The sequence below is a fragment of the Hylaeus volcanicus genome, chromosome 1 (assembly GCF_026283585.1).
Source record: "Hylaeus volcanicus isolate JK05 chromosome 1, UHH_iyHylVolc1.0_haploid, whole genome shotgun sequence".
NCBI classification, from domain to species: domain Eukaryota; kingdom Metazoa; phylum Arthropoda; class Insecta; order Hymenoptera; family Colletidae; genus Hylaeus; species Hylaeus volcanicus.
In genome coordinates, this window is record NC_071976.1 from 16122 (window position 1) to 39115 (window position 22994).

At 41.0% G+C, this 22994-nt stretch overlaps 1 protein-coding gene and 1 long non-coding RNA gene across 6 annotated transcripts in view; one reads left to right on the top strand and one right to left on the bottom strand.

Moving 5' to 3' along the window:
• The first annotated feature begins 83 nt into the window (after window positions 1-83).
• LOC128884555 (tyrosine-protein phosphatase 10D) overlaps window positions 84-22994 on the top strand; it is a 28585-nt gene continuing 5674 nt past the window's right edge. The window contains exons 1-19 of one of the 5 annotated variants that reach the window (XM_054138002.1): window positions 84-2759; window positions 12674-12920; window positions 13115-13390; window positions 13509-13715; window positions 13915-14268; window positions 14436-14608; window positions 14693-15056; window positions 15334-15603; window positions 15730-16032; window positions 16478-16756; window positions 16949-17358; window positions 17822-18199; window positions 19623-19815; window positions 20040-20054; window positions 20336-20504; window positions 20601-20853; window positions 21019-21276; window positions 21441-21825; window positions 22390-22479. In XM_054138002.1, coding sequence (XP_053993977.1) covers window positions 2661-2759; window positions 12674-12920; window positions 13115-13390; window positions 13509-13715; window positions 13915-14268; window positions 14436-14608; window positions 14693-15056; window positions 15334-15603; window positions 15730-16032; window positions 16478-16756; window positions 16949-17358; window positions 17822-18199; window positions 19623-19815; window positions 20040-20054; window positions 20336-20504; window positions 20601-20853; window positions 21019-21276; window positions 21441-21825; window positions 22390-22451 — 4695 coding nt within the window. In that variant the 5' untranslated portion in view covers window positions 84-2660 and the 3' untranslated portion in view covers window positions 22452-22479. Of the gene's footprint in view, window positions 2760-11554; window positions 11959-12673; window positions 12921-13114; window positions 13391-13508; window positions 13716-13914; window positions 14269-14435; window positions 14609-14692; window positions 15057-15333; window positions 15604-15729; window positions 16033-16477; window positions 16757-16948; window positions 17359-17821; window positions 18200-19622; window positions 19816-20039; window positions 20055-20335; window positions 20505-20600; window positions 20854-21018; window positions 21277-21440; window positions 21826-22389; window positions 22480-22994 lie in introns of those variants that run through there. The other 4 variants (XM_054138001.1, XM_054138003.1, XM_054138004.1 and 1 more) reach the window with 4 other exon arrangements.
• Window positions 16928-17814, bottom strand: LOC128884558 (uncharacterized). Its single transcript, XR_008459408.1, has 3 exons — window positions 17479-17814; window positions 17140-17302; window positions 16928-17062 (listed from the first exon to the last, which is right to left on the bottom strand). It is a non-coding gene; the product is annotated as an uncharacterized LOC128884558 (long non-coding RNA).

Sequence of the window (22994 nt, forward strand, 5' to 3'; positions counted from 1 at the left end):
AGAGAGAGAGAGAGAGAGAGAGAGAGAGAGAGAGAGAGAGGAGGGAATGGAATGGAATGAAATGGAATGGTATGGAATGGAAAGGCAGTCAGGTTAGTGAGAGGGTAGAGACGAGGCAAGGCAAGCGATTTAGCTAGTGCTGGTTCGCGGCAAGCCACGCGAGTCGGAGCGCCGAGAGAGCAGCCGAGGTCCCGTTGACCGTGCCTGCCTGCCTGCCTGCCTGCCTGCACCGGGAGAGGCGTCATGAAAGCGCGCCAGTTGACCAAGTACACCTCTCGTCGGACGAAACCTCGTATTTCCCATTGTTGATTCTACGTAGCCTTTCGTCTTTTCCTTTCGTGGCGAGGGTTCGAACCGTGCGTCTCCTGTTCGTGGCTGTCATTTTTCCTTCGAATTGGACAAACTACTTAATTACTCGTACTATTTCGATGATCCTTTCGAGTGATGTGTGTTGGTTTCTTTTCCATGGATTGATAACGGATGTGCTGGTGCCTTTTACGTGACGCTTGTGCGGTGAACTAGGACAACGAGTGCATACGAAGAAGAGAAAACACAGCCGTTCGATGAAACGGCTAGTCGGATAAAACGAATGTTATATCGTTGAACGGTTTGTTCGATTCTTCGGACGAATCTTACGGTACTCGTCTAGATACTATACTACATACATATACTTATTTATGTGCAGACGACTACATTTGGGAATCCATTCGACCAACAGAGCGATGATAAAAAGTGAAAACTGATCAAAGATTGTAGTTTCCGACGCACTGTGGACTTGTCTGGGCGTTGACCACACTACGAACATTATTATTTTATTTCATGAGTTGTACAGTATATCGTATATCACGTTGACGTGAACCGTCGGCGCGGCGTCGGCGTCGGCGTCGATGTTTCATGTTCGATGTTCCATGTTCGATGTTCGATGTTCGATGTTTGATCAGCAGCACGCTTTGGCTGGAAATTTGGATAATTAATAGGTATCGAGAGCGAGGAATAAACGATGGAAGGGATGAAAAGAAAATTTGTATAAAGAATCGATTTACCGTAAATCCACGACAACGATACACCGTGTATCTCGTATACCGTTTTTTCTAAATACAAAGGAACCAGATAACGAAGGGAACGAGGTCACGTTGAACTGATTCGATGCTCGATTCGAATTCTTCTCGCATTCCGTGACGTTTGTCGTTCGCATATTTAAACATCGAGGCATATCGTTGTAGACATCGATCGAAGAATAAATACAAAAGGAGATTCGCTACGACATTCCATTTATCTCTAGAATATAATATTCGGAGAGTGCAAGATAAAGGGAAATTTCAATAGAAAATGTTTAATAATTCGATAAAAGTTTGATTACGTTAGATAAGTGCTAAGCAGAATTGAAACGTCGAGGATTATCGGACGAGTTCGCGATTAATAGCAGTGGTATTTTTGATTTTGTATCGCTTGGTTCGTCAGCTTGTCTCGTCGTCGAAGGGTGGCATCCATCCCTTCGGTCTGTTATCCGATTCCGCGCATCAAAGTGCTCCGGCTCCGAACGAGTAGAAACAGAAACACAGCTACCAGGAGGAAAATCTTATTCAGTGGCAACTATTGTTTTATACCGCCTTTCAGATTCAACGGCGCGGCGAACAGAGCCCAGCGTGGAACAGAGACGAAAATAACGGTGTGCGAGCTCGAACCGTTATCGATCGTTTTCCGTTGATCGTCGACGAATGAGATTATCCATGGTGTTGTCGATAATCCATCGCATTGGTTTTTCGTGTCGCTATTGAGCTGTCTCTGCTGCGCTTTGACGTTAAATTTCGCTCCTTGACGATATCTGTATGGGAAATGAAACGGGAAAGAAGAACGAGTTTTGTGATCGTCCAACAAACGAGCTGAACGCTTCTCGCTAAAATGACGGAAGGAGGAACTGGAAGGCTGACGAACGATAGAACGAGGAAAAAGGAGTGAGTTGTCGGCGGGAAAATTGCTCGAAAGGAAGAGGTTTCGACGCGGGAACCAACCGAGGCCGACCAGGAAGAGAACTTGAACGTAACGTGGTCGTTCGGTGGCACGGTGACACGTGGGCATCGTGCGCCGTTTATAACATTCCTTCGAGTATAGTATAGTATAGTAGAGTATAGTATAGTATACTATAGTAAAGTATCCGCAAAGGGGATTCGTTAGAAAAAGACGGAGTGTTCCGGTTAACCAAACTTGAGTCAGCTTGTCGATGGATATGGCAGCTGTCGTTTTCTCGGCTCTTCTTACTCGGTTCCATCGCACTCGCCACTGTCACTATCGACATCGTCGTGGTACTTGTCAATTGGGCGAACAGGTGTTGTCCAGGCAAGGTGTCCAGGTCGGAATACGTGATTTCTCGTGATAGCAGGCACGAGGCTCGAACGAAGGGAGTTCCAGTGACGTCGATCGATCGAGAGACAACTAGCAGCAGCAGCAGCAGCAGCAGCGGCGGCGGCAGCGGCAGCGTACCTCGCGCTCATTCTTAGCGACCGAAAGTGTTTGCCGGCGAGGTGCGGTGGTGCGCGCTTTATACACGTTACATGGTGAGCCTCGGTGAATCGGTCAGCGTGGACAAGTAGGCCAGAAAAGAAGAGGCAACCGGCGAATATAGGAGGATATCATTTCTTGCGTCGCGTCGTTTACTCTTCATGATTTCGTTAAGGATGAAGAGCGAGGCTATCGATTCCTCGCGGCCGATATCAAGGTTTTGCGGCACTCTTCTTCTACTCCTGACACTCCTTGCAGAGGTGAGTCGAAACGGTGGTGGATAATGGTATGAATCTAGGACGTGTTGCTGGAATGTCTTTCCGCGACAGTCTACATACCTATGTACATATATACGATACATACATGTGCGAGAGCGTGACACTCGAGACGCGGTGTCTATGATTACCTTCGCTTTGCCGTCTAACGTTTTGCTCTGTTTCACCGCTGGCTGGAAAGTCTTGGGCTAATCGATCTTTTCCAATTTTCATAGAACGTTACTTTTTAAACATTTTTCTATATACGAGTACTACGTACAAATTCGTCTACCGTTCGAAGCTGAAGAAACGTATCACGTGTTACGTGTTACGTGTTACGTGTTACGTGTTACGTGTTACGTGTTACGTGTTACGTGTTACGTGTTACGTGTTACATCTTACGTCTTATATCAAACTTTACTCTTTTACTAAAACAATACATAGATGAAGTTATTAAAGAATACGTAATATTGTCGTCGATGTGTTTTGATACTTTTTCAAATAATCTCCTGTATGTGTAAAAATTACTGTAAATTGGAGTCGAATCGTGCCCGAAGACGCGATCAGCGAGCGGTGAAGGGGAACTCTGTCGATATCTAGAATGCTTTGCTTGGCTGATTTGTGTCTCCGAGTTGCGAAACTCGCCTGACTTTCCCAACTGTCGAGAACGATGCCTTCTCCTCGTCCTCGTACGCTGCGATGCCCATTGACCTCTGAGTTCGCGGTCCAACGAACGACCAGCAACACACTTTTGCTATCTAAATCATCATTTAACAGTTGCATCGCACGTCCGAGACACGATGGTTCTCGTAAAACAAAACCTTCCCTTCGCAGAAATGACCGATTTCGACATTGATATCATTATCTAGCGAGTTTCATTCAATAGTTTCTCTACCCACGACAAATAAACTCAAGTATTGTATCCACAAACGATATAGATGATTTTAACGTTAGGTATCATAAAAGTACTGTAACGATTCATCATTGCATCTTTATATCACTAAATTCCGTGCGCAGATACTGCGCAAATGGCTGACTTCCTTGTTGCGTTTAGCGTGATACAAATGTCCGTAATATTATATTTTTGATACCGTATCAAATGTACGAGGAGAAAGGCTTACTGTTTACATGCTTTTTTTCAATTGGTCGTGTTGCACAGTGAAATTGTAATTGAAAACTAAAATCCTGTACAGCTGTTTAGGTTTTAGCTAATCGTTTCTCATTTTTCCCAATCGTCTCTCAACCTCATTTCCTGTTACGAAAGGTACACTACGAGAAGGAGGTTAGTTCCAACTAACAGCAAACACGTTGTTACGGATGTCCACTCTTGTGTAATATTATCTACTTTTAGTAGATCTTGATTCTCGTCGTTCTTGTTTCTTATTGTTTGTTATTCGAATGGAACCCGAGTGCAAAACCTATCTATACGCGATAATTGATGTTGAGCGTAAAGAAAAAATGTTATTGTGAAAATTGATCGTAGACAAGGTGCGAAGCATTAAAATTAAAAGGAAATGCAAATGGCGCCGCGATGTTCGACCTTCCATGCCGAGAGCACCCGCCGACCCGCAGCTCAACAGTTTAATTCTACTGCTAGCTGTAGCTACCTGTCGAAGTAAGCGGTGTTTCACGCGTGCTAGCGTGCGAATTCTTCGTAGCATTTTCATTAGATATGGCGGGACGAGAGAAAGCCGTGACATTATTGGCCCAGAATTTGGGGCTCATGACCGCATGCTAAATTAAGCACTTACTACGGACTACGGGTACCCTGCTGTTCGTCGAATAGATCGCAAATAACTAGTGTTGTCGGCTTTAAGCTGTGCGTTACGTTACCCTTACGGTACGTTACGTGCGTTGCAGAGTGGCCGTTTCATTGGTTAACGTCCCGCGAAAACCCTATCACAACAGCATCTCGCGACCAAGGGTTTTCCACTATAGCGACCCTAACCCCTTCGTAAATCTGTAGATTCTTGACTCCTTATTGGAATAAAAATAGACAACACAATTTACGCTTTCATAGAGAGAATTCGATTTACCATGAACGTGATCAATTTGAATATTATTGGAAACAGTTGAGTGGACTTTGGATTTCGTCCGTTTACGGAGTAGACGAAAATTATTGATAATACCCATACCTACATCGATGAATTTGCAATTATTTGTTCAAGGTCTAATTTAACTCGTGCGTATAGTCGGTGCACAACAGATGGAGACATGTACTCGTACCTTTGTTTATGTCTGGGAATCGTACGATTAATTCGTTGATTCAATTTATTACTTTAATCAACGTTAAGTGTTAAATACACGTGTTCGAGTATCGATAGATGAATATTGTGATTTATTATAGCTTCGCATGCGACTGACCTGCCCGTTCAGAGTCATGACGATATGGACACCGATATCGCGAGTATGACGAGTACGTATATGACAAGCAATCACTTGGCATTTAGCGTAACGACAGTGCACGTAGATCAACGCTATACGTCCATTGTTTCGCGTGCTGCGAAAAGATTAGCAAGCGACCGCAACGGTGACCTAGAAATTTACGCGAGTATACACTCGAAGCTTATTTATCGTATAAACTAAAGTATAAGGGATAAACTCTGCAATCTTGGCATTCTATTTAATCGATGAATTGTAATGTTTCACTTGAGATAACATACATATTTCATACTTTGATCAACTATTCGATATGTTTTTTATTCGACATAAAATTCGAAAGTGATGTGTACTCGTTCGAGGAGGGATGCGTATTCAGAATCGAGAGCTGAAAAACGTGAAAATTTCGTCTCTCCAAGAGTAAGTAGGTATGTACTACTCCGTGGTTGAGTTGAGTTCAATATACGCCGTGATCGGACAAGGGCAAGTGCAGAACTCGCACGTGGTTGCCTGCCGTTTGTCACTCGATTCCGCTCCGGAGTCCGGAGTCCAGAGTTCGGGTATACTCGCATCCGGATGTGAGCTTGGAGTACATCCTGGCCTAGCCCAGGGAGGATGCCCATGCTGCGCGGTCGGTGCGTGCGCGCCACGAAAATAGAGCAGACGGATGAAATAAATCAACGTGGCACTCGGTACATACGCGACGTAAATAAAATACGAAAAAATCGTTTGCTTGGTATCGTATTCTATTCTATGTATTACTATTAAACCCGCGATGAAGAAAATTCTAATCGTCTCCTCAGAAATACATACACCGTGACCGTTAACGCTAGTCGTATCCGCATCCTAGCGAACATTGCGTCGATTGGTTCGTTTCGTATACATACAATATCATCTGTTGTACCTAACGCTACATACGTACACCTATACAAGTGCACTGGTGGCCAGAGTAATTTCACAATTCTTTGGAAATACCGTTTGTCAAATATATGATAAGTAATACACATCGCAAACTCGGCTCGCTTAAATGCGGATGCGTAATATACATTCGCGAAAAAAGGAACAGTAAAAAGTAAAAACATGACGTTTGCTCGGAGAATCCAGTCTGGCGCACACACACACACACACACACACACACACTTGTTTCACTTGCAATGACGTCATAATTCTAACATCCTTCTTGATCCACGTGGTGCATACGCTTGCATCATTTATATTTTTGTCTTTCGCGATTTAATCTATCCTTGTGTTGTCGGATATCGCGCAAATTCGAGGAACAAAGGAAGTTAGTCGGCTTCGTGTCTGGGAATATTCTCAGGGAATGCGAATATTTAGGAATTAATCTTTGATACGAATAATAACACGAGACCAGAATTGCGCAACATTCGCTTCGAATAGTTGGATGAAAGAGGAGAGAAAGTTGCAAACGAATAAAGAAACGCACGGTAAATAATTCTTATCGCGTCTCGATTGCTTCACCGAAAATGAAAATAAAGTCCTATATGTATATGAATATACATGGTGTCTGAAAATACGAAAGCCATAGAGGGGTTTGATCATGGATGTTTTTGTGAAAATACCGATGCAGCAGTAGACGTGAGACAAGGTGAGACAACGACAAATTTAATTTTATAATAATCGAGTTAATTCGATTAACCCAGTGTATAGGTAGAATTGTTTATAAATAAATTCTCTCTTGAGAATTTATTCACGTCTCGAAAAAAGAATGGCGTTCCGCTAAACTGCGCCTGACGCGTAGAAAACGACCATATTGTGAAAGTCGGTGCAACAGAGTTCTTGTACAGCCGCTAAATAGTCGCGCGTGAAATGTTTCAGCGTGACGAACAAGAGGATCGATACGAATGTGTCGAGTACAAAGTGGATACCTAACTCAGACCTAACCCAGACCTAGGTATACATATACTTTGGTGCAAATAACGAATATTCGACGTTCGTGACGTTCGTGTAAATTAAAAGCAGCTTACGACTAGTGGCAGTTGGCAGAAGAATCGTTTCCACCGCCCGCGCCAACGTCGTCGCTCCTCTCTCCAGTTGCGGTTAAGTCTCTCCGCAAAGTTCCGTTACGTTATTCGCGACGGTGCAAGTCCCACTCCACGACCAAACGACACCACGACACCACGACACCACGGCCCTTGTAATTTTCATTTAATTTCATTTTCAATCAAAGTCGTTTAAACAGCTTATTATATTATAGGTCTGTTATTATTAAAACAATGAATATAAATGTAGTACAACCTTTAATTGTGATAAATATGTGGAATAAATGATACGAATTGTCGTTTCAAAATCAATTAACTCGGCTGCGTTGTTACAAATGATTGTAAATGTCTGCGATTCAGGAGTTGCACAGCCAACGCAACGACACGATTGCGTAAATCTTAATTACGCAAAGTTAAATGGTGTGGGACCGTGTGCATTCCTTTGTTGGACAGAAAGGAATGCTTAGCTCGTACATTTCTCGCCTGAACGTGTCGAAAAACTATCCGATTCGGCGCTACGTTGCTCCTTTTCCGCTTAATTGTGTCACGTTTTCTGTTTTTCACTCGAAACTTTGGTTTCGCATTCGAGGGACATCGAATTTACTTGTTACTTTTAAACGGAAAACAAATGAAAGATTCCTTGATTGAACGACGTATGTAAAATGGAAAATATTTAACAATTTTTTGAGATTTTCATTCCGTTGAAATGTTACGCATTGGAAAGTAGTTTACTCGAAGAAAGTAGTTGGTTTCTCTCCCATAGATGAACACCGATGAACGCCGAGTTCTCGTAACGTTTGCCAATTGTTTTACTTCTTGCTCTTTTCTTGCGCCGCTAAAATCGATCAACGACTTGAAACACGAAACACGCCTTTACGAGGTTTTAATACTTGTGTGTAAATACTGGTATAATACATTTTCCTCTTTTTTCGCGAGTATTCGTTCGTTGCATAAAACGTCAGATTACACAAGTCAGAAGAAACGTATCGAGCACCTGGTAAACAGGAAGTTGGATCGTTAAGCGCATGCAGATTTTATCCAACAATTACTGGTTGGATTCGACTCTTGTCAGGATATTGCATCGTCGGATAACACCGCTGCGTGCAACAGTGATTTTTGCTGCAAGTTTCCCGAACCATCTCTGACATGATAAATTGATCGAAGTTGTTGGTGTTTTGTTCAATGAAAATCATATTTTCCTGTAGAATGTGTGATGTGTGAATGTGACAATTAGTTCGCAACGTTTATCAACTAATAGTACTGCGACTAGTTCTGTCAGTCAGAGGACGCGTCCGGCATATATTACGTATACATATACGATATGTAGTAATATGTAACTGATTAATGGTAGACAAACGATGGCGAATGTTATTGCACGAACGCGTCACTTCCTGCCTGGGGGAATCGCGTAAGTTAAAAGGAAATGTCACACGTTTTAGTCGCGTGCTTGTAATCGGAAGGTGCAAGTGCAAGCAGCTTTGTCTGCTCTCGCTCAATGACAGAGCACCCTTTCTTTTTCCCTCATCGGGGATTCACATTGACATTGAAATTGAAATTTTAAATAACCGATCTGTACACCTATGCCTTAGCAGTTATTAGCAAACGTTTTCTTACAATGATTGATTAGACCCCGCATCTTGATAAATTCTCGAGTTATAATACTCGATGGTCTGGTGTTACTTTTCATTCGCGCTTTTCATTAGAGTTTCAAGGATTTTCATCGTATGGAAGAGATGCTACTACGTACGAGTACCGCTTTGTAGAGTTGCTTTTCGCTCTTGTATGAGTCAAGCATGATAGCGATGTGGTATGTGCATACGACCGCGTTCATATGCAGTTCCGAATCGATATACATACATAGAGCCGCTCGAGTATAACCGCGTGTAAGAGCCTATTGTATTACGTCATATGACTTGATGCACGGAAAATGTTCTGAACGTGTGTTTTCATGTTATGTTACAATAATAATGTGCAGCCCGGCACATTTCGTGTTTGAAATGTCGTCGACATTTCATCGTGCTGGAGTTGCAGTTAATCGATCCTTGAAATTAGCATCGAAATGATTATTATTATTATTATAGTAGACTGCGAGCGTGTACTATGTATATTGCGTAAAGTAGAAATGTGACATTTCTCGACAACGCGATGTTGTGCGTCTAGATCACGAGGACGTAATCAATGGCAGGGAGGCATAAACCTTTGCGGTATTTATAGTGCACTATAATCCTCGGAATTCGATAAATTATACAGGAGATTTCTGTTTAGCCGAGGTTGTCAAACCGCGTGTTGACTCACAAATAGCATCCATCCAGTACAATACGAGTCATTGAACGTATCTTATTACATTTGATCAGAATCCGGTTAATCCAACTCCAGTTGATACAACTTTTCAATTATGTTTCATTTTTTCCGGTTTACCGGACAGAAGAAAAGAAGATTATTTTACGCGGAAAACAAAGCTGATAATGTAGAAGAATATACAACTTTTATTATAAATTTTTGTTTCGTATTATACCATACATATAAATGTAAAGCAAAACAAGGCACGATGTACGAAATCGACTAATTGTAAGGTAGATGTGTATCGATTAATTTCGATGTAAAATTTATTTAGCGTTAACTAGCACATTTTAGTTTATCGTGTTTCAACGAATTTTCATCCGACTACATTTCTTGTATTTGGTTCAACGAGCACGTGAAAGTTGTTCGTGTAAACACCATTTCAGCCGCGTCTCGCCTCGCCTCGCCTCGCCACGCCACGCCTCGCCTCGCCTCGTCCGTCGTGCTTTCTATTTAATCTCTTGTTTACTTTTATCTTCGTACACGTATCTCTATCCTTAATTCCTTATACTTGCATAATAAACACGCGTAATAGTTAAGATTCAATTCCAAACAATAAAGCGCGCTTCGCGCGATGGACGTATCATTGTGAAATACCAATTATTACATTGTTCCGTAAATCGTCAACATTATGTATTATTAAGAATCTTTAATAGCGCATGCTAATTGTTCGATTCGTTATTACATCATACAGTCCTTGATCAACAAGAAACTCTTATGTAATCATAAACGTTCAATTCAAAGAAATCGTATAACAATGTAACATTTTGCTGAACCTAGTAAATAATATGAATACATATACCTAATTTATAGATATCTACAAATCTGAACGTCTCGTTAAATACGAATGTAGGAAAGAAACGTGTACGAGACGACATGCCAGAGTTTCCGTAACGAAGGGGGAAAAATGTCCTTAGCTGTGCTCGTGCTCGTTACTTGGCGCGTTGTCGTTGGTAAGGTAGGTAGGTAATATTAAAAATGAAAAGGAATAAGATTTCGACTATTACAAATAAAAAGTTTCGGTAATTATAGAGAACAGGTACATCTTCACCGATTTCGATGATTTTTAAATATGTTGTAGAAATCAACATTTTGAACAACTTTTTCCTATACATATAACCGTCGCTCGGCCTTAGTTTCCAAGATATTTGCAAAATACCATTGCTGCTACAACAATGAATATTGCGTATAACTACGCGTCTGTGACAGCGTGTGTGTTGTAAGCGTTCAGTCGTCGATTGTTGTGAGTCTGTATGCGTTAGCTATCATTCGCTGATCGGCTCGTGTTTCAAAACAATCGACGACTGAACGCTTACAACACACACGCTGCCACAGACGCGTAGCTATACGCAATATTCATTGTAGTAGTAGCAATGATATTTTGCAAATATCTCGGAAACCAAGGCCGAGCGACGGTTATATGTATAGGAAAAAGTTATTCACAATGTTGATTTCTACAACATATTGAAAAATCATCGAAATCGGAGAGGATGTACCTGTTCTCTATAATTACCAAAGTTTCTATACAAAAGAATGTCTGAGAAAGTTTTGCTGTGTAACAATGTTGCCAGTTTGTTTTTATTACATTTTTACGCTCTTTTCATGCGCTAAAGCAAATATCATACGTTAATCAAACACCCGGTATACAACGGTTGCTAATGATTCGAGCGATTGCAACAACTTTAATCGATATTTGAAAAGAAAAGAAAAATGATAGTGTAATTGGAATTTCTCTCACTGGTTTGGGAAACGGCACAGTGTGTTGGTGTTGGATTATGGTAAGGGCCTTACTAATGGAACAGAGTATCGTAAACGTTTGAAAAACGAGCACGGTTCGCTCTGTTTATTAACCGTTCGGAATCCTTGAGTTGAATCCCCCTCTCGGCGCCTGGTTTCTACGGCAGCAGCAGTCCGCCGCGCCGTGCCGCCGTCTTAACAGCATCTCTAACCCCTCTGCCTCCTGCCTCCCTAACCGACCACCAGGCTACAGCTATTCTGCTCTTCTTTGTATAATTAGGTGTCTCTCTGTTCTCTCTCGTCGGCGTCGGCGTCGGCGTCGGCGTCGGCGTCGGCATTGGCGTTGGTGGCTGTAGGGTTGCGACGTAAACACCAGATGGAGAGAGCCGCTATAGAAAAGAGAGTGCGCGAGTTTCGAACTTGTGGAAGGAAGATAGCGAAGGGTGGAGGGATCGATATGTGCACCTCCTCATCGTCGCGACCGGATGTAATAGGACAAGCAGATTCAATGTTTCACGAGCATACGGAGAGGAACTCGGAAAAATCTTTGCGAATGGAAAAAGTTGGACATTTTTGCCGCGTTAAAATCAAAGGGCGGGACGGATGGGTGGTGGTGATACTTCTGGAAGAACGAGCGATAGCGCTGAATGGTTCATAAAATCACATTTCCACCAACGAAATTGAAGAGTATCGATATACCCTTAAATGTGAATGCTTTCGAACCAATGACTCGGAAATTGCGTGAAACGGTAGGTTTCGCGATGAGATAGCTCGGGGCTCGAAGAAGCAAATCTTAAAGAGCACCGTTTCGGAATATGTATAGTGTGTAGTATGTAGTGGGCGGTATAACCCACAAAGGAGAGAACAGGAGATGATATACGTATCCATTTAAATATACATATGTACATGTACACCTATACGGTATACGTTATAGCCTATTGTATTATGTACGGGTGAATAACGGCATTATAGATTTGCGGCGCGCCTCTTTCCCACGTCTGCGTCTGTCTCATAACGCTTCCGGCATACCGTGTCAACGTAGTGCGCGTCTATAAACACCATTCGATCCGAATTTACAGCTATAAATATCGTATGAATAAATACGATGGAATAATTGCATTGGCATTCCTCGAATTAGCCTTTTTTCGATAGCAAAACGACAAAAAGAGTTTTCTTCTGCTTTTTGCTTGCTAATTAGAATATCGTAATACCCTGTATACAATTTAAGATTCAATTCCAAACAATTGTATTGTCACGTGTTCAATAATTTCAGTGTTGTCATTAGCGGTAATTTACCTTACGCGTGCGTTATCGTACGCGTTATGTAATGTACTCGTACATATGTATACACAGTGTACGACAAGTTGGAAGGAAAAAACAAACTTGTACGGACTTGTACTGTTCTCCATAGTGTTTGTATAGTCGGAAATAATTGTCTAAAGCATTGAAATTGTTGTTGTTTAGGTGACATATTCGGCCGATCTGGCAATCGAAATACCAGGAAATCTAAGCCAGGGCGGTTCTTGGTATCGTTTGGATTACAGTCCTAACGTTGGTCACCCGCTACCGAATACTACCATAGCCGCCACCGACATTGGAGATGTCATCAAGTTCAGAGATGGTCTTCCTGGAACTAGATACGAATTTTGGTTGTATTACAGCAATAGCACTCTTCACGATTGGCTTACGTGGACGGCCTCGATAATTACAGGTGCGTAGAGAAAAACGCTGGTAACCGGTAGGTTCGCTTATATGTATAGGGCTTTATATATTCTTTACAATTCTTTCAAATTATTATTATTGTAATCGATGGTATTATTACTTGCACGTTCATTACCCCGTACCCCTTGGCTTTCGTTAGCCGATGATATTTTAATAGCGAGTGGAACGCAATTCATTTTTCAGCACCGGATCCTCCCTCCAACCTTACCGTCTCTGTGCGAAATGGAAAGACTGCGGTAGTCTATTGGGCGCCGCCAGCCCAGGGCAATTATTCTGGTTTCCGGTTGAGGGTGCAAAGTTTCAGCGACACCGGAAATCCAAAAACAAGCGTCATTCCCGCGGATGCAGTTCCTTACGTGCTGCGCGATCTCATCCCCGGGGCAACGTATTCGCTTCAACTTTTCACCGTATTAGACACCAAAGAAAGCGTGGCTTACACCAGCAGAAACTTTACCACGAGTGAGTGATTTGTTGCTCTTTGAATGTTGAAAATTGAAGGTATATAAATTAAGGGTTAAATTAAGCTGTTCATGTATACGTTATACGCGAAAGTGACAATGTTATTGAATTTTTGCAGAACCCAATACTCCTGGCAAATTTATCGTATGGTTTAGAAATGAAACAACCTTATTGGTCCTTTGGCAACCACCCTATCCTGCTGGGATTTACACCCATTATAAAGTCAGTATAGATCCTGCCGATGCCATAGAATCCGTTCTTTACGTGGAAAAGGAAGGCGAACCCCCGGGGCCAGCGCAGGCTGCTTTCAAAGGACTCGTTCCTGGTAAGCTATTTAATAAACGATCAAAATCAACGATATAAGCGACGATTAAACAAGTAATATAGGTGTATTATGTACATCTTGTTGAAATAAAATTAAAGTAGTAGTTTGCTTTGGATAAATTCTGAATTTATTCATTCGGGATACGCGTTATCAGTTTATCGTTATCGATGATCGTTGACGTTCGACCAATCTGTTGCAGGCAGAGCTTACAATATTTCCGTGCAAACGGTATCGGAGGACGAGACTTCAGCTCCTACAACGGCACAATATCGAACGGTGCCATTGCGTCCACTGAATGTAACATTCGACAAGTCTTCGATAACATCGACTTCCTTCCGCGTCTTTTGGAATCCTCCCGAAGGAATGTCTGAATTCGACAAGTATCAAATATCTTTAGGTGGCAACCGAAGACTAGCGCCGGTTACCAGAAATCGGGACGACGAGAGTAAATGGGAATTCAAGGATTTGGAACCGGGGAAAACCTATCAAGTCGTCGTGAAGACAGTGTCGGGCAAAGTTACCAGTTGGCCAGCGAGCGGAGACGTTACTTTGAGTGAGCGTTTAGTTTTTCTTTTCTTTCGTTTCGTGTTCGTTACGAGTTACGAGTTACGAGTTACGAGTTACGAGCAGCTAATAATATACATACGAGTATGTATATTGTAATAGTTTGTAAGTAAACAAGTTTGAAAATTGTCAATTGTTTTCACGTTGTTATATCAGAACCGTTACCGGTACGCGATCTTCGCGCTGTCGTTGACGAGAAAACTGGGATGGTCGAGGTTTCTTGGCTTCCCGAAAATTCCAGCACTCAGGACAATTACAAGCTGCAGTATCACGAAGTTGAAACAACGATCGGCGGTGACAGCAACACATTATCAACAGAAAAGACCAAAGTAAGCGCATTCCGCCATTGATCGTGGCGCAACTGATGCATGGCATGTATCTACATGTAAATGACTACTTTATTCTTTTGTCAGGTCACTCTAGAAGCTTTGTTGCCAGGCAGAAATTATTCGATAATCGTGCAAGCAATTAGCAATAAACTCGAATCGAATGAAACTGTTTTGTACCAAGTTACCCGGCCATCGAGTCCGATAATCGAGGATTTGAAGCCCATCGAGATGGGATTGAACATCTCGTGGAAAAGTGATGTAAACTCGAGACAAGAAAAATTTGAGGTAACGCACAACAGAAACGACACTGGAGAGAGCGCGACAACTTTGACAACAGAGTCTCACATCGTTTTGGAAGACCTCTATCCTGGCGCAGCGTACGAAGTTAAAGTTTTCGCCATTAGCCATGGCTTAAGAAGCGAACCACACGATTATTTCCAAGCAGTTTGTAAGTAATATTGTACGAATACTAGGTTCGATGGATTTCCATTAAAAGTCTCATACATATTAAATTTATATTGTATTACGGAAGAAAGTAATTTTAATTTAATTTAATTAGAAAAATGTATATTATAAGGATAAACCAGCGATAGTTTATGGGATACCGTGTACATACACACCTATTATAGCAGAAGCAAGAAACATAAAGTTGAAAAGGTTTAGGGGTTGCTGGTAACGATACGTGTACCTATCTGATTGAAATCTATGAAAATGTCGGATTTCAGTACCTCATCCGCCGAAAAATTTAAGCATCGAAAGGGTAACGAGCAACACTGTAGTTGTTCAGTGGGAAGCGCCGACGGATTCGTTGTATTCAGAATTTTCGATTAGGTATCGAACAGAAGATGACCCAAGATGGGTAAAATTGCCCAGTGTCCGAGAAACGGAAGCGGAAGTAGCAGATATGACGCCAGGGGAGAAATATACGATTCAAGTGAACACCGTGAGTTATGGAGTCGAAAGTCTTTCTCCGCTCCAAGTGAACCATACAGTTCGTAAGTAAACGGAAGACGTTTACGATGCGTCTACATTTGCAGTCTGATAGAGTACCAAGTACTATACTATCATATATGTATGTATATCGAGATGTATAATGTTAATGTTTGCAAACGATTGTTTAGGTCCGAATCCGGTATTAAATATTACTTCAATAATCGACTCAACGAACGTGACACTAGAATGGCCAAGACCAGAAGGTAGAATCGAAACCTACGTGATTAGATGGTGGCCAGTTGAAAATAGCCAAGACGTGCGAACGAAAAACGTTACGGAAAGTAACGATGTGTCTAGCATCATTTTCGAAGAAAACGCCGTGCAAAAGGTTTTAGTAGGGGATTTGATGCCAGGCGTTCAATATTCCTTTATCATCTATACGGTGTCTTATGGCTTAGTCAGCGATGTCACCAATTTGACTACCAGGACAAGTACGTTCAGTCACAAACATTATTAAAACGTCTGCGTTTCTCTCTATTGTTTTTCATTCAACTCTATCTACCTATGTATTATACCCGTAGTTATACTACTTACTAATGACACGCTTCAAATATCGTCGCTAATAATTATTAATTACGTGTTTTTTGTGTCGCGGAATTGTTTGCAAGTTTGTGATTCTAACCAGTTATTATATATATTGTTTCGACAGATCGCTTAGATCTGCTCAGTCAGTTTCTTTCACTTTAACAAATTAACAAAAATCGTTTTATTAGTAAATTTTTCTTGTTCCTTTTGAACATTTCACCCTAACCCTAACCGCGGTTCAGATATAACATACTTACGAACAAACAAGTCGGATACGGACAGAGAGAAACGTGATTAAGTTTAATTGAAAGGAAAAGCTCGATCCAACCAACGCAAGTTTGTCAAATCCAGTGCCACTGATCCAATCGGAAGTCGTTGTGGTGGTCGATCGTGATCAACCTGATTCCTTGACGTTGAGGTACACACCGACGCCCATACAGTCGTCGATTTTCGATTTGTATCGGTTCCGGATTAGCGACCAGAACAACACGACGAAAGAGCGACTGCTCGACGACACCGACACTAAGGTGACTTTCACTGGCCTTACACCTGGTAAACTGTACAACGTGACCGTTTGGACTGTCAGCGATGACGTCGAGAGTAGACCTCTACTTAGGCAGGATCGACTTTGTAAGTATTCCGTGCGAATGGAAACCAATGCAACGTATTCCTTCGACACCGTATCGATAAGAGACCTGTCCTCTTTCGAGTGTTTCATTGTCAGACTGCTCTGTCTCTTGAAATAGAACACTAGAGATAGACAAATTAGATTTTCGATAGAGATAATTTGTCGTTAATTTACCGAATGAAATTTAATTTCAGATCCCGAACCAATCACATCTATCCAGACGGTAGATGTCAATGACACAAGAATTACTTTAACTTGGGATATTCCACGTGGCCAGTACGATTCTTTCGAAGTCCAGTACATAAACGCTGAAGAAAATTACATCCAAAACATTACGTCAACCAATATGATAACCATCTCCGATTTAAAACCTCATAGAAATTACACTTTCACGCTGGTGGTTCGGTCCGGTACGGCCTCCTCCTATCTCAGAGTGTCGAATCCTCTTAGCGCCAGCTTCACTACCAGCGAGTCATATCCTGGCAAGGTAGAAAAGTTTCATCCTACGGACATACAGCCCAGCGACATTAGCTTCGAGTGGTCTTTACCTAGTCAAGAGCAGAATGGCATCATTAGGAAGTATACTATCACGTATGGATTGGAAGTAAGTTTCAGTGTATAGAATGCGTTCCGAATAGAATCAGTAAAATGACAGAAATGTAAATTATTTAGAATTATTAGTGTTATTTCGATTAAGAAATTTCTTACAAGTAGTAGTATTTACTTGAATGGAGTTTGTGGAAAATGTATCGACGAACACATATGTAGCCCTCGTATTGAAAACTGATCGTTAACATTTATGTGATTATGATTCATGGATCCGCCGCAGCTTGTTTCAAATATGCTGCACAGAATTAGAACCTTTGACTAGGAAAAGAAAATTATAGATGGCTAGGATTACTAAAATCCACCTAAGAAATGTATAAATGTTCAGTGTTAGAAAGAGTGCATCATTAAATAGGGAAACGAATGAATAAACGGAAGAGTATTAGATTAATGTATATGTAAATCCATAAATAAGCAAAGTTTGATGAGATTGACACGTTATTTGTTTATGCCGTCGTTAGGGTTCGGCTCACACACAAATGCAAGACTTCAGACCAAACGAGTACCGCGGCGTCATCAAGTCTCTTATACCTGGAAAGACGTACATCTTTCGAATTCAAGCTCAAACGAAAATCGGTTTCGGACCTGAAGCAATCTGGAAACAGAAAATGCCAATTCTGGCACCACCTAAGCCACCGACTCAAGTAGTGCCGACGGAGGTTTGCAGAAGCAGTACGACTATTCAAATACGCTTCAGGAAAAATTACTTCACCGAACAGAATGGCGCTGTGACGTCTTACACGATCATTGTAGCAGAGGATGATAGTAAAAATGCATCTGGTCTGGAAATGCCCAGCTGGAGAGATGTTCAAGCTTATAGTATCTGGCCTCCGTATCAGGTAAAGGATACCCTATTATACATACGTACATGTATGTGTCGTTTCGTTTCGCGAGCGGATGTAGAAGACTCGCGCACCTCGGCGTTGCCTCGCTTGTTTCGCGGGTGTCGGACTGCCGAGCGATCCGACGCCGACGGATTGACTCCGGTACGATTCATTCTCGCTTATCATTTCTCAAGTAACAACCGTTCTCTTTGAATGCCAAACGATTTCTGCTGCCCGATCTCAAGCCATCGAGGAACTTCTATTCCCCTCTGCCCCACTCCGTGGTGGGCTTATCCTACCGGAGTCACTCCATTCACGTCGTGCGCACATCATCAAAAAGGACCGACTCTGATTATCGCGGCCGTCCAAAAGTATCGGTAGCGCGTAACCGAAATCAATTATGTGTCGTCGCGGCAGATCGAGTGATTCGAGTGTCGCAGCCGACCAAACGTACACGTGCGATCACTCGGCATCCGAGATTCGAGACCTCCGGGCTTACACAATGTAACGCTTACTGCTAAGCGTTCAAATCTACGACATATGTATGTATAATGAAATTGAGCAATGCTGCTAATGCTTAAACACACACACACACACACACACACACCCACAAAAGTATCTTGTATGCATCGATAGAATGTTTTATCCTATACACATACATACGATTATGTACATCATATTTATCACGATTCTGTCAACTTTGCTTGCAACATTCTAGCGTTAAATCAAAAATAATTCAACGATTAAGAACGTTAACGGTAACATATTAATCGTTTCATCGAGCATTGTAGTAGTTGGATAAAAAATTGTTAGCAAACACCTTTTTTTTAAGCACGCGCGCTGTAGTTCGGTTGACATTCTTCGATCGCAGTACGAGCGAGCAAATGCGTCATCGGCACACGAACGATATCGCAATAGAGATGTAAAATAATTGATGCAGCGAATTATATACCGAGCGACTGCTCGTTAACTTGCAAGATCACGAACGGGTCACGCAAACAGCGAAGAAATACCTGCACTCGGGCGTGTATCATGCATAAACGATCGTATTCCCACAATTGTTGCATCACGTGTACTCTGGAGACACTAGTTAATCGAATAGTCCGCTAGTTTTACGCTCTATCAAAATAATGTAAAAATGTAATCTCAGTCTCAGTCTCAGTCTGTCTGAATAATAGTTTTTATGTAAGTGGACCATGAATGTTATACAGGATATGATTTCAAAAGCTGACAAATTATTTAGGCAGGTGATGTATCAAATTACTATCTGTTGCCAATTCGAATTCTTTTAATTCGATCGGACGGAACATTGCTACGATCGAGTTTAACGGTACAAATGAATATTTAACAAAACATTGAAAATCATCGATGAACCAATGAACGGGACTTTTATGCGATAATAGAGGATTTAATAATTTATACAGCATTTCCTTTACAGGTAATGGAACCTTACTATCCGTTCAGAAATGGATCAGTGGAGGATTTCACGATCGGTAGCGAAAATTGCGACAATAAAAGTGGATACTGCAATGGACCACTCAAATCTGGATCCACTTACAGAGTCAAAGTACGAGCGTTTACCGCCCCGGATAAATTTACGGACACTAGTTATAGTTTTCCAATTCAAACAGGTGAGAACGATCGTTGTGAAATTACTTAGATTGGATCTTTTTTTAAAAAGTTCCCTTTTTTATTCGCATTTTACTCGGACTCGTTTTGGGGTCAATTCAAAATAGTATCTACGAATCTACTTTTTATTTTTATTCCAACAAAGGTAGAATAATCTTGTTGTGCCCATCGTTACAATAAGCTTGCTAATTCATGCTTCGTTATTTCGTGTACATGTCTGCTCAAGGATTGCTGCTGGCAGGTAAGATAATAAATTTCGATATCGAACAGGTCTACGTTACGAATTATTAATTTGGGTAAATTGCAAAATTTTAATTATGCCACCGACTAAATATTATACAATTCATTCGTTCGATTTTCTTACAAATACATATATACGATACATACACGTATATGTATTTATACGTGTGTTGTGTTCCTTCGGCATGTAACGGCGAAACACTAGTTTTGTAGTGAAGTTTCAAGTGTTGAATAAATAACCGACCACCCGTTTTATATTTAAAACAACTTGTTTTTGTAAAGATAAGGACAACACGGCCATCATTGTTGGAGTGACGGTACCAATAGTGCTTCTGCTGAGTTTACTGGGTATTGGACTGTTAGTGAGAAGAAGAAGAAGTCAAAGTCGCAAGACAACTGAACCACGAACAACCGATAACTTGTCGTTACCGGACAGCGTTATCGATACTAGGTAGATAGAATGCTAGATAAAGTTCAAGTTGGGTTAAAATGTAGTTTCGATACATAAAAGCCAAAGTTTACGACATTTCGAAACAATCGTTTTCAGTCGACCAATCAAGATCGAGGACTTTGCCGAGCATTACCGCACAATGTCAGCGGATTCTGATTTCCGTTTCTCGGAAGAATTTGAAGAACTTAAACATGTTGGAAGAGATCAACCTTGCACTGCGGCAGATTTGCCATGTAACAGGCCGAAGAATCGTTTCACCAATATTTTGCCCTACGACCACAGCAGATTTAAACTTCAACCTGTGGACGACGAAGAAGGTTCCGATTACATCAATGCCAATTATGTTCCTGTACGTTTCAATATTTACCTCTAGCCACCTGTACAATATTGGTCAATTTAAATAGTCAACGATAGTCAATAATATAATAATAACGATAATATAAATTATAAAATATCCGATATATGTAGAATAGATAGTTGAATGTCTCAAAGGTTGATGTATCTTTTGTGACAGGGTCACAATTCTCCGCGAGAATTCATTGTTACGCAAGGACCCTTGCATTCGACGCGCGATGATTTTTGGAGGACAGTTTGGGAGAGTAACAGTAGAGCGATTGTAATGTTAACGAGGTGTATTGAAAAGGGTCGAGAAAAATGTGACCATTATTGGCCAATGGATACTCTACCCGTCTATTATGGCGATATTTGTGTCACGATATTGAACGAAACGCATTATCCTGACTGGAGTATTACGGAGTTTATGTTATGCAGAGTAAGTAGTTTACATCACTCATTTATGTTATTTGGTAAAACGATCATTAAATATACTCTAACGAGTAGAAAAGATATCAAGGAGGGGAGAGGAGAGGAGAGGAGAGGAGGATATCATCCATGAATAATCACGAACAAGCAATCATTTTTCATTTCTTCCAACAGGGAGATGTTAAAAGAGTTATTCAGCACTTTCATTTTACGACATGGCCTGATTTTGGTGTTCCAAGTCCACCTCAAACATTAGCTAGATTCGTACGAGCTTTTCGAGAAAGAGTTCGGCCTGATCAGAGGCCGATAGTTGTACATTGCAGTGCCGGGGTTGGTCGCAGTGGTACGTTCATCACATTGGACAGAATACTCCAACAAATCTTGGTATCCAAATACGTGGATATCTTCGGGATAGTTTGGGCGATGAGGAGGGAACGCGTTTGGATGGTCCAAACGGAACAACAATATATATGTATACATCAATGTCTTTTGGCAGTTTTGGAGGGTCAAGATATGACTGGACCACCTCGAGAGATTCACGACAATCAAGGATTCGAAGGTGAGTTTTGTTTCTCCTAGTGATTCGAAACAACCGTTAGAACCTCCTTCGCTTCGAAAGAGAACTCGGAACGAGTGAAACTATTGTATAATATTCGAGTTTCTCCTTTATCGTGTACGTAAGTTTGTACAAATTTCAGATGAGATAAGTATATAGACATTCTTATACGTATACATGTATGTAGGTACATTTCAAACGCGTGTCTTTGTAAACTTATTCCTTTATAATATTTCAAATTATTACAATATTACATTCGGAAATAATGTACCGTGCTCGGAGTCGGAGCAGAACTTTATTCTGGCTAAATTAAAAAAATAACATTATTCGATGAATTATGAATCTCGGTGTCCGGTAAAAAAAGTTCGGTGATGGTGATGGTGATGGTGATGGTGATGGTGGTGGTGGTGATGGTCGTGATGATGATGATGGTAGTAGTAGTATTACGTTAAGAAAGGGCACATTTGGTTTGGGTCCCATTGCAAAAGTATTGCTTTGGTAAATTGTGTCACATCCGTATGTAGCAATCACTTCCCTTCTGCAACCTTGTACTCCCTTTGAATCCAGGCAAGAATCGAAGCTCGGTTGAAAACACAAAGAGCCCTGCTGAAGATGAAAAGGAAAGGTGACCTTCGAACTGCGAATCCTGCGTCGATGGTAATTTCGATCCTGGCTTTTATTCTCTTTCATCAACTATTTTTAGTGTTTTGCACGTGACAACTACTACTACTAATATAACGCATTCAGCATGGAATATGGAATACCATACTAACATAATTAACATACATACATTTATGTAAATTATATATTTTTTAACTAAACGAATGATTTATGTGGTATACATGAATCGTAATCGATAAGAGAAATCAATTTTTATAATGCATATACATACCCTAGTATCGTGTAATGTTCTCTTATTACTATTACAAACACATATGTATATCGCAGCTGAAACATAGTTATCGCTTAAAAACTTTTTTTTTCCCTTTCTTTTTCTTCTTCTTCTTCTTCTTCTTCTTCTTCTTTTTCTTTTCTTTTTTTCTTTTTTTCTTTTTTTCTTTTTTTTTTTTAACAAATAGCAAAAAAGTTAATTACTTGTTCGTATGTCTTTGATTACTGTACGTAATGCACAAGAACGCATTGCTGATAATTTATCACCAACTTTATCACTA